Source organism: Salvelinus namaycush, chromosome 4 (assembly GCF_016432855.1).
Source record: "Salvelinus namaycush isolate Seneca chromosome 4, SaNama_1.0, whole genome shotgun sequence".
NCBI classification, from domain to species: domain Eukaryota; kingdom Metazoa; phylum Chordata; class Actinopteri; order Salmoniformes; family Salmonidae; genus Salvelinus; species Salvelinus namaycush.
The window spans coordinates 70,492,869-70,517,863 of record NC_052310.1 but is presented as its reverse complement, the minus strand read 5'-3'; the positions used below and the strand labels follow the sequence as shown (position 1 = coordinate 70,517,863).

The 24,995-nt window shown below is 43.0% G+C and overlaps 1 protein-coding gene across 1 annotated transcript; it reads right to left on the bottom strand.

The window, feature by feature from the left end:
* Nucleotides 1–4,275: 4,275 nt before the first annotated feature.
* LOC120046784 (eukaryotic elongation factor 2 kinase-like) lies at nt 4,276–24,607 on the bottom strand. Its single transcript, XM_038992290.1, has 18 exons — nt 23,884–24,607; nt 23,083–23,366; nt 22,411–22,485; nt 19,388–19,488; nt 15,277–15,337; nt 15,061–15,098; nt 14,143–14,314; nt 8,929–9,078; nt 8,546–8,678; nt 8,295–8,422; nt 7,808–8,030; nt 7,417–7,487; nt 7,203–7,316; nt 5,977–6,111; nt 5,710–5,898; nt 5,489–5,613; nt 5,103–5,281; nt 4,276–4,980 (listed from the first exon to the last, which is right to left on the bottom strand). Exons 2-18 carry the CDS (start codon nt 23,329–23,331, stop codon nt 4,865–4,867), a joined length of 2,259 nt encoding a protein of 752 aa, XP_038848218.1. The 5' UTR covers nt 23,332–23,366; nt 23,884–24,607; the 3' UTR covers nt 4,276–4,864.
* Nucleotides 24,608–24,995: the final 388 nt, after the last annotated feature.

Below are 24,995 nucleotides of genomic sequence, written 5' to 3'. Positions count from 1 at the left end.
TGATGAGGGGTGGTCGTTTGACCGCAGACCCATTACGGACGCAGGCAATGAGGCAGTGATCGCTGAGATCCTGGTTGCAGACAGCAGAGGTGTATTTGGAGAGCAGGTTGGTCAGGATGATATCTATGAGGGTGCCCGTGTTTACGGATTTGGGGTTGTACCTGGTAGGTTCATTGATCATTTGTGTGAGATTGAGGGCATCAAGCTTAGATTGTAGGATGGGCGGGGTGTTAAGCATGTCCCAGTTTAGGTCACCTAACAGCACAAGCTCTGAAGATAGATGGGGGGCAATCAATTCACATATGGTGTCCAGGGCACAGCTGGGGGCAGAAGGTGGTCTATAGCAAGCGGCAATGGTGAGACACTTGTTTCTGGAAAGGTGGATTTTTAAAAGTAGAAGCTCAAATTGTTTGAGCACAGACCTGGACAAACTTAGGGAGGAGGCTTCTAATGTTAACATGCATGAAACCAAGGCTTTTACGGTTACAGAAGTCAACAAATGAGAGCGCCTGGGGAATGGGAGTGGAGCTAGGCACTGCAGGACCTGGATTAACCTCTACATCACCAGAAGAACAGAGGAGGAGTAGGATAAGGGTACGGCTAAAGGCTATAAGAACTGGTCGTCTAGTACGTTCGGAACAGAGTAAAAGGAGCAGGTTTCTGGGCACGGTAGAATAGATTCAAGGCATAATGTACAGACAAAGGTATGGTAGGATGTGAATACAGTGGAGGTAAACCTAAGCATTGAGTGACGATGAGAGAGATATTGTCTCTAGAAACATAATTTAAACCAGGTGAGGTCACCGCATGTGTGGGAGGTGGAACTGAAGGGTTAGCTAAGGCATAATGAGCAGGGCTAGAGGCTCTACAGTGAAATAAGACAATAATCACTAACCAAAACAGCAATGGACAAGGCATATTGACATTAGGGAGAGGCATGCGTAGCCGAGTGATCATAGGGGTCCAGTTAGTAGCTAGGCGGGCTGGAGACACGGCGATTCAGACAGCTAGCGGGCCGGGGCTAGCAAGCTAGCAGAGGGGCCTTAGAGGGACGTCGCAACGGAAGAAATCTGTTGTAGCCCCCTTGTTCAGTTACGTCGGCAGACCAGTCGTGATGGATCAGCAGGGCTCCGTGTAGTAAAAGGGGTCCAGGCCAATTGGCAAAATAGGTATAGTGGCCAAAGAAATTGGCTGATGGGCATCTTAAGCTAACAGTCCGATATGCTCTAGACAGCTAGCGGGCCGCGGCTAGCAGGCGGGCATTCAGGGGACGTCGTGACGGAGGAGCCTGTTGAAAAACCCCCTCGGGCAAATTACGTCGGTAGTCCAGTCGTGATGGATCGGTGGGGCTCCGTATCGGCAGTTAAAGGTGTCCAGGCCAACTGGCAATTTGCCTTGATGACAGCTTTACACACTCTGCTTTATGACAGCTTTACGGGCCGACTCTCCTTGATGACAGCTTTACACACTCTGGCATTCTCTCAACCAGCTTCATGAGGTAGTCACCTGGAATGCATTTCAATTAATAGGTGTGCCTTGTTAAAAGGCACACCTATTAATTATGCGTTTGAGACAATCAGTTGTGTTGTGATAAGGTAGGGGTGGTATACAGAAGATAGCCCTATTTGGTAGAATACCAAGTCCATATTCTGGCAAGAACAACTCAAATAAGCTAAGAGAAATGACAGTCCACCATTACTTTAAAAGACATGAAGGTCAGTCAATCCAGAAAATGTCAAGAACTTTGAAAGTTTCTTCAAGTGCAGTTGCAAAAACCATCAAGCGCTATGAGGAAACTGGCTCTCATGAGGACCGCCACAGGAAAGGAAGACAGAGTTACCTCTCCTGCAGAGGATAAGTTCATTAGAGTTAACTGCCCCTCAGATTGCAGCCCAAATAAATGCTTCACAGAGTTCAAGAAACAGACAAATCTCAACAAACTTTAGCATTTCGCTACACTCGCAATAACATCTGCTAACCATGTGTATGTGACCAATATAATTTGATTTGATCAACTGTTTAGAGGAGACTGCATGAATCAGGCCGTCATGGTCGAATTGCTGCAAAGAACCCACTACTAAAGGACACAAATAAGAAGAGACTTGCTTGGGCCAAGAAACAAGCAATAGACAATTGACCAGTGGAAATCTGTCCTTTGGTCTGATGAGTCCAAAATATAATTTTTGGGTCCCAACGCCGTGTCTTTGTGAGATGCCGAGTAGGTGAACGGATGATATCTGCATGTGTGATTCCCACCGTGAAGCATGGAGGTGTGATGGCGCTTTGCTGGTGACAATGTCAGTGATTTATTTAGTATTCAAGGCACACTTAACCAGCATGGCTACCACAGCGATACGCCATCCCATCTGGTTTGCACTTCGTGGGACTGTCATTTGTTTTTCAACAGGACAATGACCCAAAACACACCTCCAGGCTGTGTAAGGGCTATTTGACCAAGGAGAGTGATGGAGTGCTGCATCAGATGACCTGGCCTCCGCAATCACCCGACCTCCACAATCCCCAGAACGCAACCCAATTGAGATGGTTTGGGATGAGTTGGACTGCAGAGTGAAGGAAAAGCAACCAACAAGTGCTCAGCATATGTGGGAACTCCTTCAAGACTGTTGGAAAATCATTCCTCATGAAGCTGGTTGAGAGAATGCCAAGTGTGTGCAAAGCTGTCATCAAGGCAAAAGGTGGCTACTTTGAAGAATCTAAAATATATTTATACTTTTTTTTTTGGTTACTACATGATTCCATATGTGTTATTTCATAGTTTTGATGTCTTCACTATTATTCTACAATGTAGAAAATAGTAAAAAAATTAAATAAAATAAAAACTTGAATGGGGAGGTGTGTCCAAACTTTTGACTGGTACTATATTCTCAAATTTACAATGCAATAGACGTTTATTTATTCCAAAAGAGACATTTACATATAGCTAGTTCCATGCATTAATTTATACACAAGCATGCAAACAATGCAACAAGTGCACTCGATAAGTCTATTACTAACATACAGAAGTGTTAGGCAAAACCAACAAAGTCAACAAAAACTATTTGTTCATGAAATGTTCATTTTACAAATCAAACTTCAAATAACTTCTTTTCAGTTTAGTAATTTGCTTCTAAATTGCAACCACATTCATACAGTGCATTCAGAAAGTATTCAGACCCCTTGACTTTTAACACATTTTGTTACCTTATTCTAAAATGGATTGTTTTTCCTCATCCATCTCCACACAATACCCCATAATGACAGTGAAAAAAGGTTTTCAGAATTGTTTGTAAATATATTTAAAAAATACCTTATTTACACAAGTATTCAGATCCTTTGCTATGAGACTCGGAATTGCGCTCAGGTGCATCCTGTTTACATTGATCATCCTTGATGTTTCTACAACTTGATTGGAGTACACCTGTGGTAAATTCAATTGATTGGACATGATTTGGAAAGGCACATACCTGTCTACATAAGGTCCCACAGTTAACAGTACATGTCAGAGCAAGCCATGAGGTCGAAGGAATTGTCCTTAGAGCTCCGGGACAGGATTGTGTCGAGGCACAGATCTGGGGAAGGGTACCTTGGTCAGGTAGGTGACCAAGAACCTGATGGTCACTCTGACAGAGCTCTAGCGTTCCTCTGTGGAGATGGTTGTTCTTCTGGAAGGTTCTCCCATCTCTACAGCACTCCACCAATCAGGCCTTTATGGTAGAGTGGGCAGACGGAAGCCACTCCTCAGTAAAAGGCACATGACAGCCAGCTTGGAGTTTGCCAAAAGGCACCTCAAGACTCTCAGACCATGAGAAACAAGATTCTCTGGTTCTGATGAAACCAAGATTGAACTCTTTGGCCTGAATGCCAAGCGTCACGTCTGGAGGAAACCTGGCACCATCCCTACGGTGAAGCATGGTGGTGGCAGCATCATGCTGTGGGGATATTTTTCAGCGGAAGGGACTGGGAGACCAGTCAGCATCGAGGGAAAGATGAACGGAGCAAAGTACAGAGTGATCCTTGATGAAAACCTGCTCCAGAGCGCTCAGGACCTCAGACTGGAACAAATGTTCCCCTTCCAACAGGACAATGACCCTAAGCACACAGCCAAGATAATGCAGGAGTGGCTTCAGGGCAAGTCTCTGATTGTCCTTGAGTTGCCAAGCCAGAGCCCGGACTTGAACTCGATCAAACATCTCTGGAGACCTGAAAATATCTGTGCCGCGATGCTCCCCATCCAACCTGACAGAGCTTGAGAGGATCTGCAGAGAAGAATGGGAGAAACTCCCCAAATACAGGTGTGCCAAGCTTGTAGCGTCATACCCAAGAAGACTCAAGGCTGTAATCACTGCCAAAGGTACTTCAACAAAGTCCTCACTACTTAGGTTAATGTGATAATTCCGTTTATTTATTTTTTTAAATATAAATTTGCAAAAGAATTCTAAAAACCTGTTTATGCTTTGTTATTATGGGGTTGTGTGTGTAGATAGATGAGAAGAAACAAATAAAATAATGCATTTTAGAATAAGGCTGTAACGTAACAAAATGTGGAAAAAGTCAAGAGGTCTGAATACACTATATTCAAAAGGGCAATGGGGACAGGAATAGAAAAGGGGAAAATGGATGAAAAGACAAAGACCAGCTCCAAACAGAAAGAGTGTAAAATAAAGACAATTCCTTCAGTTATCACCAAGAAACATAGCTAGGCCAGAGGACAGCTGCATAATTGGTCACACACAGATCATACACTCACACTGCATTTTGGAAATCACAGTAAAAGTGTCTGTAAACTTTAAAACATTAGGGACAAGTATCCATCACTACATTAGCCGATTCCTTTGGCCTTGCAGAGTGACGTCCCCTCTGTATCCTACTCCTCTTCCTCCATCATGCCCCAGGCCTCCTCTGCTTTCATATAGTACTGGTTGGCCAGTCGGCCTTTCATTGCTTCCATGGCTGCGTCTGCTGCCTGTGTGAACAGATCACCTGGGCCAGAGAGAGAGTCTGTGGTTAGTCACTGTAAGTACAACAGAGGTTATCACACTGAGGGCTCAAGTTAGGGTTTAGTTCTAGTTTAAGTTCAGCTGTGTTTCTCTCTGCTTACTTACCTGCTCTCTGTGGGTCTCGGTCCAGGCCAGGGCCCCCCTCCTGGTACATCTCAGCCTCTCTGGCCAGCAGCAGGTAGGGAGGCTCATCCTGCATGCCGTCAAACTCGCCTGCCTCGTCATAGTCCGTCATGTTCAGGGCACAGTCGTACCAGCTCACCGCCTCCTTCCAGTCCTGGGACCTGAGAACCACAGAGGTTTTTATAGGTTTTCTATGAAGAAGCGCTTTTCATTTAACATCCATTTAACAGTCCTGATATAGTCTGTGTCTTGGGGACTGCTCTCTATTAGTTTTATTTGTGTAATCTGTATTGTTCTGGGTTGATAGCTTCTCATCATAGATGGTCCCATCATTAGTTGATATCTGATATGTCCCCCCAGTCTCTGACCTGTCTGGTGAGAGGTTGATGCCGGTGTCGAAGGCCCTGGCCACCAGGATCATACAGGGTCTGTCTCCTGCCTCAGCAGCCTGCAGCAGGAACTTAAAAGCCTTCATACGGCTCCCTGAGGTGTCCTGATCACAAGGAAACAACATACAGCATGGAATTACAACATAGAGAAGGGGTCAAAATACACATTGTGTATTAGAGAGATAGAGAGAAAGAGATACCTCTAGCTCAATCTCTGACAGTATATGGTGTGGCAGCTGTAGGTAACACTGTCCCAGGGCAATGATAGCCTCTAGTTCCCCACACATGGCTGCCGTCTCCAGGTGGTACATGGCTGAGTCCTGGTCCCACTGCTCCTCCTTTTCACAGAACCGACCAACCTCGTGGTAATTCACCATCGCCAGGTGGACCTGGGGAAGAGGCAAAAGGAGATTTATTGTGTGTTTTTAGTGTGTGTACACGCGTGTGTGTGTGTTCCAGCCACTCACTTTCCCCAAGATGGACTTCCCGGTCTTCTTCTCCAGGATCATAGAGTCGAGTCTCTCCATCTCCACAGCAACACAGGATGGCCGGTGGACGTGAGAACGAGAAGAGTGGTAGACACTCCATTTCTCATCTGTCAGCTAGACAGACAGAGAGCATAGAAAAGGTCAATGAAGCACTGTATATGTATGCATGTTCATAGTACTCAAGCCTCAACGTGTACATATCTGATTTAACACTAATGCTAATCATACCCCAGGTATGCAGTGAGATGGAACAGGCAGTTACAGACCTATTGATTGGTTAGGTGATTTGATCAGGGAGGGGGCAGGTGAACATGTTGACATGGAGAGGCCAAACAAGGACACACATAGAATAAGACCAAAACACAGGGCGGCTACTGAGTTTGCATTCCTTTTCTTGGGTGCAATAGAACTTTTGCCCCTACTAAGCATACATCCTTAGAAAACAAGCATGTGTCAAATCATCAGCTGACACAGTGCAACGTCAGTGCTCCACCCTGCAAAGGCCTGGGTTAGACCACTTCATGCAGAGGCCAGGGCTGTTGGCTGTTGGAGACGTTTACAGCAAGAGAATTTAGGTTTGGGTTAAGGGAGGATCTGCTAGGAACCTTTCTCTAGCAAGGAGACAGACACAGCAGCAAAAACCCAGTTAGCTGTCGGTTATCCCATGGAATGGAGCCATAGATTAGACAGCAGGAACACTACATTAGTGAGCAAAGGATAGGGGGCGACAAAGATGAGCAAGGGGTTATTTGATTATAGCGAAGGTGGCTTTGATGATGGTCATTTATTTTGTTTACCCGTCTGACTCAGACTGCTGTAGAGGTGGGGCGGGCCTACACGGTGACATAAACGGAGCTAAAGAGAAGGCCAGGTTCACACTCACATGGCTATATAGAGAGTAATAGGTTAACAGCTTTTGATGTTGGGGCGTCAGAGAATCCATGTCATGGTGGTCCAGTGTGGCTCAGTTGGGAGAGCATGGCACTTCCAATGCCAGGGTTATGGGTTTGATTCCCATGGAGGACCAGTATGAAAATGTATGCACTCACTACTGTAAGTCGCTCTGGATAAGAGCATCTGCTCAATTACTAAAATGTAAATGGTGAGCAAACAAACAATAACTTTGGTGTCAGCTATAAACAATACAAGACTAAAGAGGAAGTAGTTGACTGTTGTCATAAAGTATTTATGACTGACAAGCTCACCAAGACTGAGTGTTGGTGTAGAGAAGAGTAATGTCCCCCGTCTGCATGGTTGTTGGGGTCCCCTTCACTCCTCCTCTCACTTGGACACCCACTGTCTCCTCCATTCTCTGAGTCCTACAGAAAACAAGCACAGGCCTCAGTTTATGTCAACCACAACTAATGTCATTCTTGTGATCAGGATCGTAAGAGCCATTCCCACAAAGCCTTCACTGACCTTGTGTTCTGGGCTGTGGCTGCGGTTGTTGTGTTTCTCCCGTTCATCCCTCTCATTTACGAAAGACCAACCTGAGGGAAACCAGATGTTAGAGTAGAAGAATGGCAGATTTTCTTTTAAAGAGTTGAAGTAGTTCAACTGTATCTCAAACAGAGCCCTTGTTCATTCAACCTCTAGTCTAGGGTATCAAATAACAACACCGTTTAGTTAGTTTTTAATGGGGCTTTAGGCATGCTATTTGGAACGTCATGCTAATGCTGGGCTGCAGCTAATAAAACAAACCCAGATGTTGGGTCACTGACATTACAGGCCCACAGATAACCTTCTAGATTAACATAAAATTAGATAAGTGTTAGTTGGGTGAACTATAACCTCTAAGCCCTGTTCCTACCCAGAGTAGACTTGCCCATGGAGCCCATAGAGAAGTGCTGTCCTAGGGGGGAGCCAGGGAAGGAGAGGGGCGAGCAGGGGATGGAGTCACTTATAGTGTCGTCCCCAGTCGAGGTCTCTGACAGATGGGAGAGAAGTGGGGGCGCACGGCCCACTGAGATGGTACGAACACGAGCTGAACCACACTGTTCCTCACTACCCCTCAGTACCGTCTGGGCCGACCTCTGATTGGAGGGGAGGGTTGAAAATATTGTTAAATATGACGACTAAAAGACACTTCTAAATAGCTGCATAAAAGTTGCATACAGTAGCATGACGTCTCGGGCCTGTGTTGAAATAATTTCCGAGGTCGTATCCTGTCTGTGATGTGCTAATATAATTTCTGTGGTAATACGATGCCTGTGGCTACAACTAGGATGATATGTGATGCTATGTGTCATCGGTCTCACACACTTTGATTCTACTTCAATATATTTATATGGTCTCACCAGCAGTCTGTTGGTGCAGTCCAGCTGGCTTTTCTCTGCAGTGGAGAGGTCAAAGGGTGTGAGGCCCATACTCTTACAGATCTTATTACACAGGTGGGAGTGGAAGAACAGCGCCATGCCCCGCACACCTGTAATACACACACAAGTATGTTGCAATCTATTTGAAAGTCTTTCGCTAGGTGGGTCACAACTGAAAATGTCAGTCTACCTTTGTGTTGCTAACAGTGTGACTGTGTGAGAGAAAGCCGTACCCAGGTTTCCGTTTCCGAAGTCTTTGCCCTTCTCTGTGTGGATCTGGGGGTCCGTGTAGAGGTCCCCCACCCCCTGGATGTCCACCACGATCAGCTGGTGGGCCGAACGCTCAAACGAGAAGTGACTAAATGCCTGCAGGAAGACAGAAAATCACTAGTTACCAGCAGACAACGAGAATATGGTGGTTTACAGGCATTTTGATAGGTTGGAATTTCACACACAGAACAAAGAAAAATGATTAAATTTAAAACCTAGCATCTTCAATTCATAACAAAGATGAAGATGCATTGTTGGGTTCTGCAGCTCAGGAGTAATCCATGAAGTTGGCCTACACATTTACAGCAGTAACAGCCTGATGTTTTCGTCCTTGACGAAGAAGTACCTGTGGAGTGAGCCTGATGTTGTCATCCTTGACGAAGCCGGAGTTGGAGTTGTATTTGGTGTACTTCCCCTCGATGTAGTGCTCCAGGTGGTACAGAGGTTTACCTGGACGCTGCATCATCTCAATCACACACATCTGCATGATGTCCACCTGGGATTGGGAGAGAGTGACAGTGGGAATGGTTAGTTTAATTGTTAGAAAATCGTGGAAAATCCACAATCAATCATCTAATCCAGGGGTTCTTAAACTTTTTCAGCCTGGGACCCAAATGAGAAATTCTGTGTTTTCCTGGGACCCCCTCTTTTGACACCTGCAACTATACGTAAATATCGGTACTTTTCATTGCCCTTATGCCTCAAACAAATGCAATATAGACAAATAACAATGAAATATAATAATATAAATAGCTATTCATGTTTATTTTACCTCATTAAAAACACTCTTATAGTGCATTCGGAAAGTATTCAGACACCTTGACTTGTTCCACATTGTTACGTTACAGCCTTATTCTAAAATGGATTAAATTGTTTTTTCCCCCTCATCAATCTACACACAATACCCCATAATGACAAAACACTAATAGGTTTTTAGAAATGTTTGCAAATGTCAAAAATTAACAAACATTCAGACCCTTTACTCAGTACTTTGTTGAAGCACCTTTGACAGCAATTACAGCCTTGAGTCTTCTTGGGTATGACGCTACAAGCTTGGCACACCTGTACTTGGGGAGTTTCTCCCATTCTTCTTTGCAGATCTTCTCAAGCTCTGTCAGGTTGGATGGGGAGCGTCGCTGCACAGCAATTTTCACAGCAACATTTGTGGCCTGCTGGAGGTCATTTTGCAGGGCTCTGGCAGTGCTCCTCCTTGCACAAAGGCACAAAGGCGGAGGTAGCGGTCCTGCTGCTGGGTTGTTGCCCTCCTACGGCCTCCTCCACGTCTCCTGATGTACTGGCCTGTCTCCTGGTAGCGCCTCCATGCTCTGGACACTACGCTGACAGACACAGCAAACCTTCTTGCCACAGCTCGCATTGATGTGCCATCCTGGATGAGCTGCACTACCTGAGCCACTTGTGTGGGTTGTAGACTCCGTCTCATGCTACCACTAGAGTGAAAGCACCGCCAGCATTCAAAAGTGACCAAAACATCAGCCAGGAAGCATAGGAACTGAGAAGTGGTCTGTGGTCACCACCTGCAGAACCACTCCTTTATTGGGGGTGTCTTGCTAATTGCCTATAATTTCCACCTTTTGTCTATTCCATTTGCACAACAGCATGTGAAATTTATTGTCAATCAGTGTTGCTTCCTAAGTGGACAGTTTGATTTCACAGAAGTGTGATTGACTTGGAGTTACATTGTGTTGTTTAAGTGTTCCCTTTATTTTTTTGAGCAGTGTATATAACATTCTATTAGTTGCAAGAACTTTGTATAGTAATTTAAATTGAAAAATTTGAAGTTTTGAATCCGGCGTTGTTTTGCGTATCAATTCATAAACCATGTGCCATGGAATGGGTACATCGAAAATCTCTTCCCAACTATTTTGCAATTTATATGGCACAGCGGTCAGGTTTTTTGGTCCTTAAATGAAATTGGTATGTTTTTATTTATCACACTTTTCTTTAACCATTTATGTTCTTTAATACAGGGCCGACATACAAGTTCCTTACTTTTTTCTCCTTCTACTTGCCTCTTCCATTTTTGTGGTAATGCTGCAATTAATTGGTTGTAATTTTGGGTAGAGCAGACATTTCCATATGTCTGTGTTAGCTGCATGTGTGACATAACTCCACCAGTCCTATTTATGATATCATTCACTAAAATGTATACCTTTTTTAAACATTTCTTCGAAAAAGACAGTTTTTTAAATCAATTAGTATATTTTAATTTAACCACAATATTTGTTGTATTATTTGTTCTGTCTTTTCAGGTGGATTAAACTGAAATTGCAACCAACTTTCTAAGGTTTGTTTAAAAAATAAAGATATTTTGGAGATTATTTCCTTTTCAAACAACCGAAAGTGAGCAGGTGTAATCTGAATAAAGGGAAAAAGGCCCTTCTTGAACATAGGATGAGACATTCGTACCAATTTACTAGAGAACCAGTTTGGATTTAAGTATAACTTTTGTATGACTGATGCCTTTAGTGAGAGGTCTAATGCTTTAATATTTAATAATTTATGCCCTCCGAATTCATATTCGTTATATAAATAGGCCCTTTTGATTTTATCTGGCTTGCCAGTCCAAATAAAATTGAATATTTTTTGTTCATATAATTTAAAAAGCAGGTCACTAGGTGTATGCAAAACCATAAGCAAATAGGTAAACTGTGATATGACTAAAGAGTTAATCAGGGTGATTTTTCCACAAAAGACAGGTATTTTCCTTTCCATGGTAGCAAGATCTTATCTGTTTTTGCTAACTTTCTATAAAATTTATTGGAGTGAGATCATTTCTTTCTTTTGTGATTTGTATACCGAGTATGTCCACATCTCCGTCAGACCATTTAATTGGTAAACTACATGGTAATGTAAAATTGGCATTTTTAGTGATCCAATACGTAATATAGTACACATCATTATTTGGTTTTAATCCAGAGAGGATAGCAAAAGTATCTAGATCCTCTATGAAGCCGTGGAGAGACTCTAATTGTGGTTTTAAAAGAAAACATGAATCATCAGCGTACAATGACGCCTTAGTTTTTAAGCCACGGATTTCTAATCCCTTGATATTGTTTGATCTAATCTTAACAGCTAACATTTCGATGGCAATAATAAATAGATATGCCGATAGTGGACAACCTTGTTTTACTCCTCTAGATAGTATAAAACTTTCTGAGATGTAGCCATTGTTTACTATTTTACACCTAGGGTTACTATACATAACTTGAACCCATTTTATAAGAGATTCCCCAAAATTGAAATATTCTAGGCATTTATATATAAACTCCAGTCGTACTTTATCAAAAGCCTTTTCAAAATCAGCTATGAAAACCAGGCCTGGTGTCCCCGATATTTCATATTATTCTATTGTTTCCAGTACTTGTCTTATATTATCTCCAATGTATCGTCCATGTAAAAAACCTGTCTGATTAGGATGAATAATATCTGACAATACTTTTTTAATTCTAATTCAATTTTTTTATGAATTGAATTTAAAGGAGAGCCACACACTCTTGGGAGTTTGTCTGTCGAAACGTTGGATATTAGGTTATTACATAAAATTATTTAATCTGAGCTCCTAGAGTGTGCAGCTCTCCTTTAATTTTTCAAGTGTTCTACTCCATTAGCCAGCACCTCACCTAAATAGATGTGCTTTTCTTTTGCCTCTAGATCAATCAATTGAATTTACCACAGGTGGACTCCAATGAAGTTGTAGAAACATCCTAAGGATGATCAATGGAAACAGGATGCAATTGGCCCAGCGTTGTCCGGGTTTGGCCGGTGGAGGCAGTCATTGTAAAGAAAAAAATGTGTTCTTAAAACGACTTGCCTCATTAAATAAAGTTTAAATAAAAAATAAAAATACTAACGTAACAAAATGTGGGAAAAGGGAAGGGGTCTCAATACTTTATGAATGCATTGTACTCATCTGCCTAGGTTGGAACTGTTGCTGTTATAATAAGAAAACATTTTCATTCTAAACTGGAATAAGATGATTGATCACATCACAGAAGTAGACCAGAAAACACACACACAGGCTCAGTTTTTGATAGAGCAACCCTAAGTAACAGTACAGAAGAAACATGATCAGGCCTACTGTACATCTTACTGTAGAAAAAAATCTAGGTTGGAACTGTTGTTAAAATACAATAATTTGCATTCTGAATCGGAATACACTGATTGAGCACATCACACAGATGTAGACCAGAAAATACACACACAGTGCTAATGAGGTGTGTGGCTGGTTGAAGCTTTCAACAAGCATTTATATTCTGGGCTCAGTTTTTAAACCTGAGCCCAGAATATAAATGCTTGAGAATATAAAACTGAGGTCATGCTCAGCACGGAGTCAGTTTCTGTACTTGTTTTTTAAGTATGCCAGAGTTGAGAACCCTGACTCACATAGGTATGTGGTGCCAAACTGGATCAGAACATCTACTGCTTCCTCAGTCAGTCAGGAGACCGCTTCCTGCTGTAGATAAACAACCCAGAACTATGTGTGGGTTTGCCACAAAAAGCATCTGGCTTCAATCAGTTTATTCCAGTTCAAAATAAAAATTATTACTTGTATTTTAACAGCAACAGTTCCAACCTAGACTTGTTTTCAACAATCCTTTCTACAGTAAGACGTACAGTAGGCCTGATAATTTTATCTTCATATGTACTGTAACTTAGTGTTGCACTATCAGTAGCTAGCTAGCTTGCTTGCTTTGGCTAATATTAGCAATCTAACTAACGTTAATAGCTGTGTACAACGGAATTGTTTGAAAGAGAAACTCACATCTACTACTTTGAGAGATAGTATTCCCTTATTTCTGCTTATCATCACCTGTTATAAAATAACAATGCCTTGCTAGTTGACTTACTCACTGTCGTTCAGCAGTTTCCTGTTTCCTGAAGCATTCTGCCCTGTTCAGAAAAAACTCCCTGGGTTTACCATCATGGTGTGGCTGTTTGGTCAGAATGTGTTGTTTTAATTTGTTCGTTTTGAGAGACTCATTACTAAGCACTTCCCCGCACCAAACACATTGTGGGTGCCCCTCGTTATTTCTCAAAGTTTTTTATTAAACCAAGAGAGAGAACCTCATCGCTGTATTTGCGTTTCATGACAATTGAGCTGTCAGAACTTGTGGCAAACGTGACTCCATTTGATGACAGCGGTGAGTGAAGGCGAGTGAGAATGACAAGTCATTGGCTGACAGCGCATCATCTGCTGCTGAACGACAGCGCTGTGTCGTGTGGGTCGCAGAGTGATCTTCAAGAAAACTGCAGAAAAAAGATCCGGTAAACTGCGAAGCACACAGGCATCTCTCTCCCACTCACGCAGCTGCCAAACTGACATGGCTGCTAAGCAGAGAGCGCAATGAATAGAGTCCATTTACACTTGGCCAAATAAATTCCAGCAATTAATGAAATCATACTTTTACTCTAACACGTTGCGACCCACCATTAACAGGTTCGCGACCCACCCATACTTTAAGAAAGGCTGATCTAATCAATCAATCAATTGACCAATCAACTGGATGACTCATTGGTTCATTAAATGTTCCATCCATACCTGTTTGGGTGGCCTGTGGCGGTTGTACTCTTCTCCCCAGAGTTTGGCCTCCATCTGCAGCCTGACATCCTCAAAGTACACATCCCTGTCCACAGGCTCCATGTAGCGCTTCGTCACATAGTTACACGCACTCTTCCAGTTACTACTGTGGGAGAAGTTAGACAGCTTCTTCCTGCAGAAAGATGGAAAGGAAATATGGAAAAATGACAAAGATTAGAAGAATGGCACTGTACTAAAATGACAGGAACATTTAAATGTGTAAATCCAGAAGAATGTTAGTTGAGTTTCAGAATGACAAACTAAGGTGAAATACTCCTAAGGGTTTGAGTGGCGTATCTCTTGGGAATTGTGTATTTTTGCTGATAAACCATAAACATGTTTTCTATGGTGAGAACCTGTGTGTGAGCTTGTTAGTGGGTGAGGGTTTATTTATTGGACTGCCAGTGGTCTGATATAGACAGGATGGATGCCTCATTGCCTCCCCTACACTGTTCCCACAGAAAGAGATCGCATCATAATAAGGTCACAATATTAATAATATCCCAGTTGTGAACATCAGGCTACACCAGAGTAATTTCCTATATACAGAGTTCAGCAAACTTTGAGATAGAGAACTCCACTGGGTGCCATGTTGTCATGAAAAGTTTGAGAGAATTGAGAATGTGAATTAGAATGTTGTAGTCATGGAATGTTTGTTTCTGTCTAGGGATCTATCTAGGGCTCTAAACTGGACTAAATGGGTCTGAGAGAGATATTTGTGGAATGTGGATTGGGGACCTGAGCAGCTCGTACCGTCTTATCATTTTGTTTACACTGCATGAAGAGGAAAGATCACACGGCTCTGAAACTAGCAGGAACAAAAGGCCAATAAGAGGCCGTATGGAGAACATTATTAAAGATAAAGTGTGTGACACTTACGTTCTGAAGCATTCCCTCATGGCACCGCATCCAAAAGGCTGTTAGAAACCAAAAAGACAAATCAATAATTGCTGAGAAACTCAACTCACCAAGCTTAGGAAAATTTTCACATTCATGTAAACAGTGTTACTACATTCCACATACATATCCACAAGTCCAACAATGTTCTGATGAATAATAACATAGATTACTGCTGATTTAGGAGCTGAGGCATACCTGGCCAGACATCTTGATGTGCACTGTGTCTTGAGACCACTCCGCCGTGATAGCCTTGTACCTGTGATCAAGCAAATAACATTCACCAAAATTGATCAAACATTATTATTCCATTCTATATGGGCCAGAATTCTGGACTTGTTTGAGCTATATGGTGATGACTAGACAGTAGAAAATGTAACTTTGGCCACAATGCTCCATATACTGAAGGGGTCGGGGTTAGAACAAGGGGACTGAAAACAAAAACTGACAAACATTAGAGTACTTGGATTTGTTCTAACCAGGACCCGGTCTGCTTATCCTCAAATAGTCCAAATATAGTCATCCATAACCTGAAAATAGTCTAATCTATGATGTCACGTCCCCCAGGATTAAAAAGGGTTGTGAGATATTCCCTTGGTTTGGTGATGTTCAATGTCAGAGCCCAGACCCAAAGACCATGTGGGAATGCATTTATCACCCATGTGAACTTGACGTTACATGTCACAATCAATTCTCACAATTGGGACCATTAACAGTTTGTAGGGTTCCTTCTCTACACTGGATCCGATCCTAGGGGGAGAATTTCAAACACACTGTATGTACAGATTATGAATGCTTGGCTTGTCTGAGACTGGGTCAGCCATACACACTGATAAGACTCATAGCAGACCCAGAGGCAAAATATTTACACAGTCTGTCTCTGCCTAGAACTCTGTGTACCAGGGTTTTTATTCCAGTCAGGAGTCAGCCACTGCTATTGGGGGCATGGGACAAGAAGATGGTACCATGCCATTGGCTAAGAGACCAGAGAGGCTTAGGTAGAGTGAGATTACGACTAGAGTTGTCCGGCAGCCGCGAGTCATGACCGCAACCAAATTCCACATGACCGCTGAGTCACGGGAACTAGGCTTCTCCAAAACTGTGCTCTGATGCCGCTGATGGTCATTAGTAGCCTACCAAACTTTCTAATGGCCTGGTACTCAGTGCCCTACTGTTCCTCTAATCCCTCTACCAAATCAAACACTTCACGAGAGCCCTGGAGTTTGAGCAGAATAGGATCACCTTTGGCACAATGACTTCGGCGATGTCATTTACAAAATAGCCTCCAACACTCTACTCAGCAAATTGGATGCAGTCCATCACAGTTCCATCCGTTTTGTCACCAAAGCCCCATATACTACCCACCACTGCGACCTGTATGCTCTCGTTGGCTGGCCCTCGCTTCATATTCGTCGCCAAACCCACTGGCTCCAGGTCATCTATAAGTCTTTGCTAGGTAAAGCTCCGCCTTATCTCAGCTCACTGGTCACCATAGCAGCACCCACCCGTAGCACGCGCTCCAGCAGGTATATTTCACTGGTCACCCACAAAGCCTATTCCTCCTTTGGCCACCTTTCCTTCCAGTTCTCTGCTGTCAATGACTGGAATGAATTGCAAAAATCACTGAAGCTGGAGACTCATATCTCCCTCACTAACTTTAAGCATCAGCTGTCAGAGCAGCTCACAGATCACTGTATCTGTACATAGCCCATCTGTAAATAGCCCATCCCAACTGCCTCATCCCCATACTGTTATTTATTTATTTATGTTTTGCTCCTTTGCACCCCAGTATCTCTACTTGCACATTCATCTTCTGCACATCTATCACTCCAGTGTTTAATTGCTAAATTGTAATTCTCTCCACTGGGATTCTCTGCCTCTAACCCTATTACAGGGGCTGAGTCACTGGCTTACTGGTGTTGTTCCATGCCGTCTCTAGGAGGGGTGCGTCACTTGAGTGGGTTGAGTCACTGACGTGATCTTCCTGTCTGGGTTGGCGCCCCCCCTTGGATTGTGCCGTGGCGGAGATCTTTGTGGGCTATACTCGGCCTTGTCTCAAGATGGTAAGTTGGTGGTTGAAGATATCCCTCGGCAAAGTGGGTGGGGTTATATCCTGCCTGTTTGACCCTGTCCGGGGGTATAGTCGGACGGGGCCACAGTGTCTCCCAACCCCAACTGTGTCAGCCTCCAGTATTTATGCCTCGGGGTGTTAGGGTCAGTCTGTTATATCTGGAGTATTTCTCCTGTCTTAATTTAAGTGTGTATATATATATATATATATATATATATATATATATATATATATATATATATATATATATATATTATTTCTTCTCTCTCTCTCTCTCTCTCTCTCTCAGGACTACCTGGCATGATGACTCCTTGCTGTCCCCAGTCCACCTGGCCGTGCTGCTGCTCCAGTTTCAACTGTTCTGCCTGCGGCTATGGAACCCTGACCTGTTCACCGGACGTGCTACCTGTCCCAGACCTGCTGTTTTTAACTCTCTAGAGAGCAGGAGCAGTAGAGATACTATTAATGATCGGCTATGAAAAGCCAACTGACATTTAGTCCTGAGATATCAGCTGATGTAAGAAGCTGATGCCACTACGGCCTATTTATTGCCTTACCTCCCTAATCTTACCTCATTTGCACTCACTGTATATACATTTTTTCCCTATTGTGTTATTGACTGTACGTTTGTTTATTCCATGTGTAACTCTGTGTTGTTGTTTTTGTCGCACTGCTTTGCTTTATCTTGGCCAGGCTGCAGTTGTAAATGAGAACTTGTTCTCAACTGGCCTACCTGGTTAAATAAAGGTGAAATAAATGAAATATGAAATTAAATAAGTGTTTTGATAGCCTCTAAAAATGAGGAGGATCCCATCAGCTTTCTATAGGCTAGGCCTACTATATTTATTTCTCAACTTCTCTAATATTAAGCACATTTACAACAAGAGTAGCCTACCTGGTTGGCATGAAAATGAACCACGGGAAAATAGTCCCTTTATTCAGTATTCAAGTGCATACGGATGACATATCTTTTCCCCCCTGACCCTGTTCTGACAGATGCATGATAATGGTCCATTCTAAATCAAAACTATTTTCACACATATATGATTTAGATTATGTAAAGACAAGATTAAATTGAGAATAGTCTGATGGGTGAGAGAATATTCTAAGGCAAGAAACAGCACATGCATTTTTTTTGCAACTATTTCAAATCATAGTAACATTCATCATGTCTTGCCCATAGGCCTATATGTCTTGATAAGGTTTGTATCACAACTAATGTGGCCAAATAACTCTAAGTGTAGCCTATAGGCCTAGGACCCCTGGAACAAGGTTGGAGAGCCCATAGCCTATAGGCCTAGGACCCCTGGAACAGGGTTGGAGAGCCCATAGCCTATAGGCCTAGGACCCCTGGAACAGGGTTGGAGAGCCCATAGCCTACAGAGAGCCTAGTGAAACATGTGTTCCTTGTAAACCCAGTCACTGCGCAATCGCAGAGTTTTGGCTGGCCAGTGGACACTATTTAAAAGAGGATCCCATCTTTCTGGAGCTACTATATTTATTGCTCAATTCTTAAAATTAAGCACATGGATCCGCTTTACAACCGGTGTAGACTACCTGGCATATTACAAACGTAACCACTGCTAAAATTGCATAAATAACTAAATTAACCATATAGGAGGACCCGTTTCAAATTATCACCTTGTTAACGGCTCAATACAGAATAGCCGCAAGTGTACACTCCCTCAGAAATCATTTGGGAAAAATATTCCTTTTTATTTTATTGAGCCATGTTCAATTTTTTTTTCTAACTTTAAAATAATGTAACAGGAATGATGAGCAAATCTTGTCTGCTAAATGAACTAGTGTAGCTCACAGCCAGCCAGATCAGGGCCTAACATAAGGACGACTCAGAATATTCTATTCTGTTCTTCTGAAATAGGCTACATTTTCTTCATATCATGTTTCCTTAGACCTGCCTAAAATAAATAGTAATGTTCATGAGCTGAAATAAAAAATTCCAGAAATGTTCCAAATGTACAAAAAGCTTATTTCTCTCAAATTCTGTGCACAAATTTGTTTACATCCCTTTTGGCTTCAGACTAAGTGTTTTGGCGTGGGCAGGCAGACAGCCCAGATATCTGCCACAAGGGAAATTTGTGCACAGGCCAAGAAAAACTTGTAAGGGCCATAGGAAATGCAGTGATGTTTATATAATGTACTGTACCTACAGAAAGGGCAGGGGTGTGGGGATGATGTGTATTTGTCAACAACTGACACACACACATGAATATGTACCTGTATCGTATGCATGGCTCTGTCTTGACTTCCTCCAGGTGAAACTCAGCCCAGAGATCAGGCATGGCCTTGGCCTTCTCTACGGCTCTATTCCACGCCGCCTGGGACAATGGGAAACAAGACTTATCTTTTAGATAACTATCACATTGTATCACAGCTTATGCTAAGGGAAGCTACAGACACTGAGGAAACATAAATGAAACACACAGATTAGGGATATGACAGTCATGGAATTCTGGTTGATTTATTGGTCAGCCCAAAAAACAAAAACAAATTGTTAGTATTTTTTTTAAGACGCACATTTTCTCCTCTCCTCCGCTCCAGACTGCATGTGCTGCAGGGAGTCGGACACTAATGTGGTTTTCCGACAGCAAGGCTCAGATCAACATGGCAGTGTTGCCATTGTTTATACGTTCTTTCTTTATAATTTATACATGAATTGCAGAAAAGTTGGTTCCTGTTTCAGTCATGACTTTGGTCACGTTCGCATGGGTCAAACAAAAACACCCTAATTATTGGTTGACCATAGATCTTCTTACAATGCAGGCGATGGCTGCAGAATGAAGTTGGTAAAGAGCAGTCGACTAGTCAATTCCCTTTTTTGCTAAAATTCTAATAGTTTGCCTAATTTCAGTTTGTGACAAAACAAGCTGTCATTGTGTAGAGAATCATTGTACCATATAAACCCCTGTGAAATATATTTTCCATAACCCAAATTATTGAATTTCCAGCGGTTTGAAGCAGGTGTACAAAACCCAAAGTAAAAGACGCTAAAACAAAACCTAATGGGAAGCATAGAAATAGCACACATAGAACATATCTACCGCTTCTTAGACTTTCTTTCAATGAGAATGACAGATCTACAACTCAAAAGAAAGTTACATATTGCAGCTTTAAGGTTAGGATAGGAACGTCCTAAGGATCTCGGATAGCAGTGACCCACGTGGGAGAGCACCATCACTGATAGAACAATGAACCAGATATTTCACCGACGCAACTGGTTGGTGTTTCCACTCACTACCAAATATGGTGATGAGAGGAAGCCCAGTGGCCAGCAGCGGGAGAAGATGGAGCAAGATGGATTTTGGCCGACATTAAGCACATTTTCTAAACGATCAAATGTTTAATGTCAATACAGTTTTCTGTTCCCAAAACTAGAATTTGTTGCGAACAGAGTGGACTGTTATGTAAAATTTACCCGTGGCCAAAGTGGGGAGAGTTGGAGAGCTTGCTTTACGGTGTGGTGGTAAATTACAAAGATACATTTATAAACAGTCAAGCTAGTTAGCTAGCTATCAAACTACAAAGCAATCACTTTGCTAGATAGCTTAGCTAAGAAATTGCCAGCACCTAGCTTCCACTTTCCAGCAAATTATTTCACCTTCAACTGACCAGGTAATCCAATCGTATTGTCAATGTGTCTACACGCAGATTTTTTGCATGGAGGTCCCGGTAATAATCGGCGCTTTGGTCAAACATGGCAGGGAACCAAGAGACAGCGAAAATGACCTCCATGCTGAAACCTTTCTGCAGCCTTGCAAAGCACATGTGCGTCAAGTACAGCAAATCCGGACTAGACATCTGCTAAAACAGCATATGGAAAAACGAAAGAGCATTTAGTGGACTTACGGCGTGACATACTCACTATGCCACACACACTCGGTAATTTAGATAAGATATAACGTTACTCTAAGAGATGGAAATTTGTCTTCTGCTTTTAATCCAACCCCCCACCCCAGATATACGTTGCCACATTAGGTTGTAGAAGCTGGAACTGAGAGCAACCACAGTGCAGCGCCTAATAAGCAGTAGGTGGCAACTGACATCCATCTAGCCTAGTGTATATTTAGCCTGAACTATTTACATTTATATACGAAGGTCATGTTTTTAACAGGCAGAAAGCCACGTCTGGTTGGTGAGAAACACACACCGGGCATTGCACGTCAGTCCCTGGTCACCTGCAGTTTGTGTGTCCCTTCACACGTCCCCAATGATACTATATACAGCATAGCTGTGGTTGTACCCTCAATGATATCATATACAGTACATCTGTGGTTGTACCCTTGTGATCAGACACTATTTCCTCACAAAACTGCACCATAAGACACAGTAGTGGTAAGCTATGTGTAACAGTATAACTTTAGACCGTCCCCTCGCCCCGACACGGGCGCGAACCAGGGACCTTATGCACACATCAACAACGGTCGCCCACGAAGCATCGTTACCCATCGCTCCACAAAGGCCGCGGCCCTTGCAGAGCAAGGGGAAACCCTACTTCTAGGTTTCAGAGCAGGTGACGTAACTGATTGAAACGCTATTAGCGCGTACCCGCTAACTAGCTAGCCATTTCACATCCGTTACACTCACCCCCCTTTCAACCTCCTCCTTTTCCGCAGCAACCAGTGATCCGGGTCAACAGCATCAATGTAACAGTATAACTTTAAACCGTCCCCTCGCCCCGACACGGGCGCGAACCAGGGACCCTCTGCACACATCAACAACGGTCGCCCACAAAGCATCGTTACCCATCGCTCCACAAAGGCCGCGGCCCTTGCAGAGCAAGGGGAAACCCTACTTCTAGGTTTCAGAGCAGGTGACGTAACTGATTGAAACGCTATTAGCGCGTACCCGCTAACTAGCTAGCCATTTCACATCCGTTTCATATGGTACAGTATAAACAGCCTGTCTGCCTGTTGCTTTTCTGAAACAGTTTGCACCGCAGTAGAGCTGAAAATAACATTTAGAATAAGAAACAATACCCTGTTTCAACCATTATCGTCATGTGCTTATTAGATTTGCATTAGCCTAACTGTTGATATATTCCTGAGGACTCCTGCACGGGTTAGGGAAGATAAAATTACAACTAAGGAACTAATGGTCTAGATAAAACAGGTCATGCAAGTACAATGGAAGGAAGGAAGAAATGATTTAAAGATTTAATTAATGACGGGAAGGTGAGGAAAAAGGAGGCAGTCACTGATGCAAAAGGAGGGGGGAATGAAACAACGTGGTGAGTAACGTACCCGTGCATTGTCAGATAACGCCCCAAACTCGACCGACCGTTGTTGTGGAGTTTCTTTCTCTGTTTCTGTTTCATTCTATGTGGAGAGGTAGAGAAATTAACTGTTTAATATTAGCAACTTAACCATATATGAGGAGCAGAGCAAAGGATATGCGATTGGTTGACTATGTTGGTGTTGAACATTCCATGAAAAGGGAATTATTATCATGTTATTGCCAGTAGAATGTGTTTTGGAACTTGCTTCCAACATGGCGACCCATAAATTCTACAACTCAAACAGTCTGCCGAACTCTGAGGGAGGGCTATTAATTACTCCCCACTCTACAGGCTGGCCTACTGGATCAAAAGGCCAAGGGTTGCGACTCGTGCTGTGAAAGGGTTGTTTACATATGACATCATCATGTGAGGTGAGAGCTGCTCTCTGGGTACTTCCTGTTCTGAGAGTAGAGACGAGAGGGAGCTGACCTGCTGTCAGCCACAGCAATGCACACACACAAATGCACAAACACACACAGATGGCATTCTCTTGCGCTCTAGCAGTGTGAGCAAGAGCTCAGCATTTTGCATACTGACATTAGAGCAATACAGTACATGGCAACATGTTGCCAGTCAGCTGGTACTTAAAGAATCTTCTGAACCCTGGTAATATTGCACCTACACTACTGCTACTCACCTTGTACATTAAGGAGTTTTGGGGAGAGTTGGACAGCTGATTGCTGTGGACCAGGTTCTTCAGATAGCCACAGATGTCTTTGGCCTGGCTGACAGGGTCGTCTGTGATGGGACAGATGTAGTAGTCGTCCTCACCGCTATCATTAGCTTCGCTAAGGGATGGAGCACGTTGACCTGGGGTCCTCTGTTTCCCTGGGTTATGCTGAGCACTTCCCACCTCCTCCATACTAAACATCAGGTCATCCTCCATGGTGGCTTGTAGGGGTGTGTGTGATGAGTACTGGGCTGGGGAAATGCAACAGAAACACAAAGATGTGAATATGCATGTACACACAGAGATAGACCGACAGATGGCTGTAATGCCTAGTTAAATAAAGGTTCAATAAAAAACAAAAAATACAAATATTGACTCAAATGACAATCTAGCTGTGTTTAACTGTGGCCTATTCAATCAATCACAAATGCAACAAACTGTCACATGTGGATGGCAGTATTTGGTTTAGTCTTACATTGCATACAGGAACACTTGTTGAGACATCCAACTTGTACAACTATTTTATAAAGTAATAATTATTACTACACGTATTACCATTGAACAAAAACTGCAGCTAAACAGTAGTGAGGAAGGCTCAGGGCTCACCCATCAATCACACCTGTCAATTCACCTTTTCAATGTTTTGTAAAGAGTCTCAACTCTACAAAAAAGAGTAAGCCCTCAGGCTTATAAAAAAACATTTGCTGCAGTGCATTTACAGTACATGAGTGTAGACAAAGACAGACAGACAGTACTGCGGCTATTTACCTAATCTGATCAAGGGTGTACAGAGACTACTCGATGAAAATATGCATGCCTTGATAATCCTCCAACAACTTCCTCTGTCTGGCGGTATTTGCAACGTTTTCAATTAGTTGAGTTGCCTTGCTAGCTAGCTGTCATTCCAAGTCAGAGGGTCGCTGCTGAACTGTGGTGGATTCTGACTCTCCGAGGTGGCCAGAGGGTCCCGGGCGAGTCGCTCTTCTCTGTAGTTTTGTATGTTCCCTGGTTCACCCGTCCAGGTTGGCGGCGTACACGTATAGTTTAGTCTCCGAAAGCTGCACCGCTTTAGGCAGCGAGCCCAAACAATAATGTACATAAGTATATGTATGGCCACTGTGAGTGGTCACAAAAACTCAAATGAAATTAGTAGAGTTTGTCACATTTGCATGAAAAATACAGACGATACCACGTAGTGAAAGTTCAGGTCCAAAATCTAGCAAACTGTTGAAAGTCACTCTCAAGCAGCTAACGTTAGCAGTGCGACAGATGAAATGGTTAGTGCTACTCGGGCTCATTGGGACGTCCCTACCCTAACCAGCAACCCAATATAGACTGGGTTGCAACCAGAGAAGCTTCAGCGTCCGCATGCTTCCCATCCGAAACAGTTCGGAAGAGTTCGTGCACATATCATGACGACATTTTGGAAATCTGTGAGGGGTTTTTCGGCAGTTCGGGCACACGGGATTTTTCCCGAGAGGCAAGGAAGTTCGGAGCCGAAGTCTACGCCCCTTCGTCGCTGATTGGTCAAGAGTAGGGATTCTTCTGTAAAGTATTTGTTGTCGTTCAACGAGAGAACACTCGTTTCAAGCAAATGTTTTCATTTTGAAATACTGCACCAAACATCTTAGTTAGATGTAAAATTGCGGGACTAAGATATCCTAGGCAAAAACGTCAAAATTAATGACAGATTTCTTGAGTTGTGTTTAGATGAATTCTGACTGGAGGAAGTTTATACTAACTATGGCGTATCGAAATGGACAAACAGTACTATTAACGCTTTATTCTCCTTTTTCTTTTTCTTCTTCTATGACATAATGGCTGTCCGCAAACCAACTTTAAAGGTGCATGCCGCCACCTACTGTGCTGGAGTGTATAGT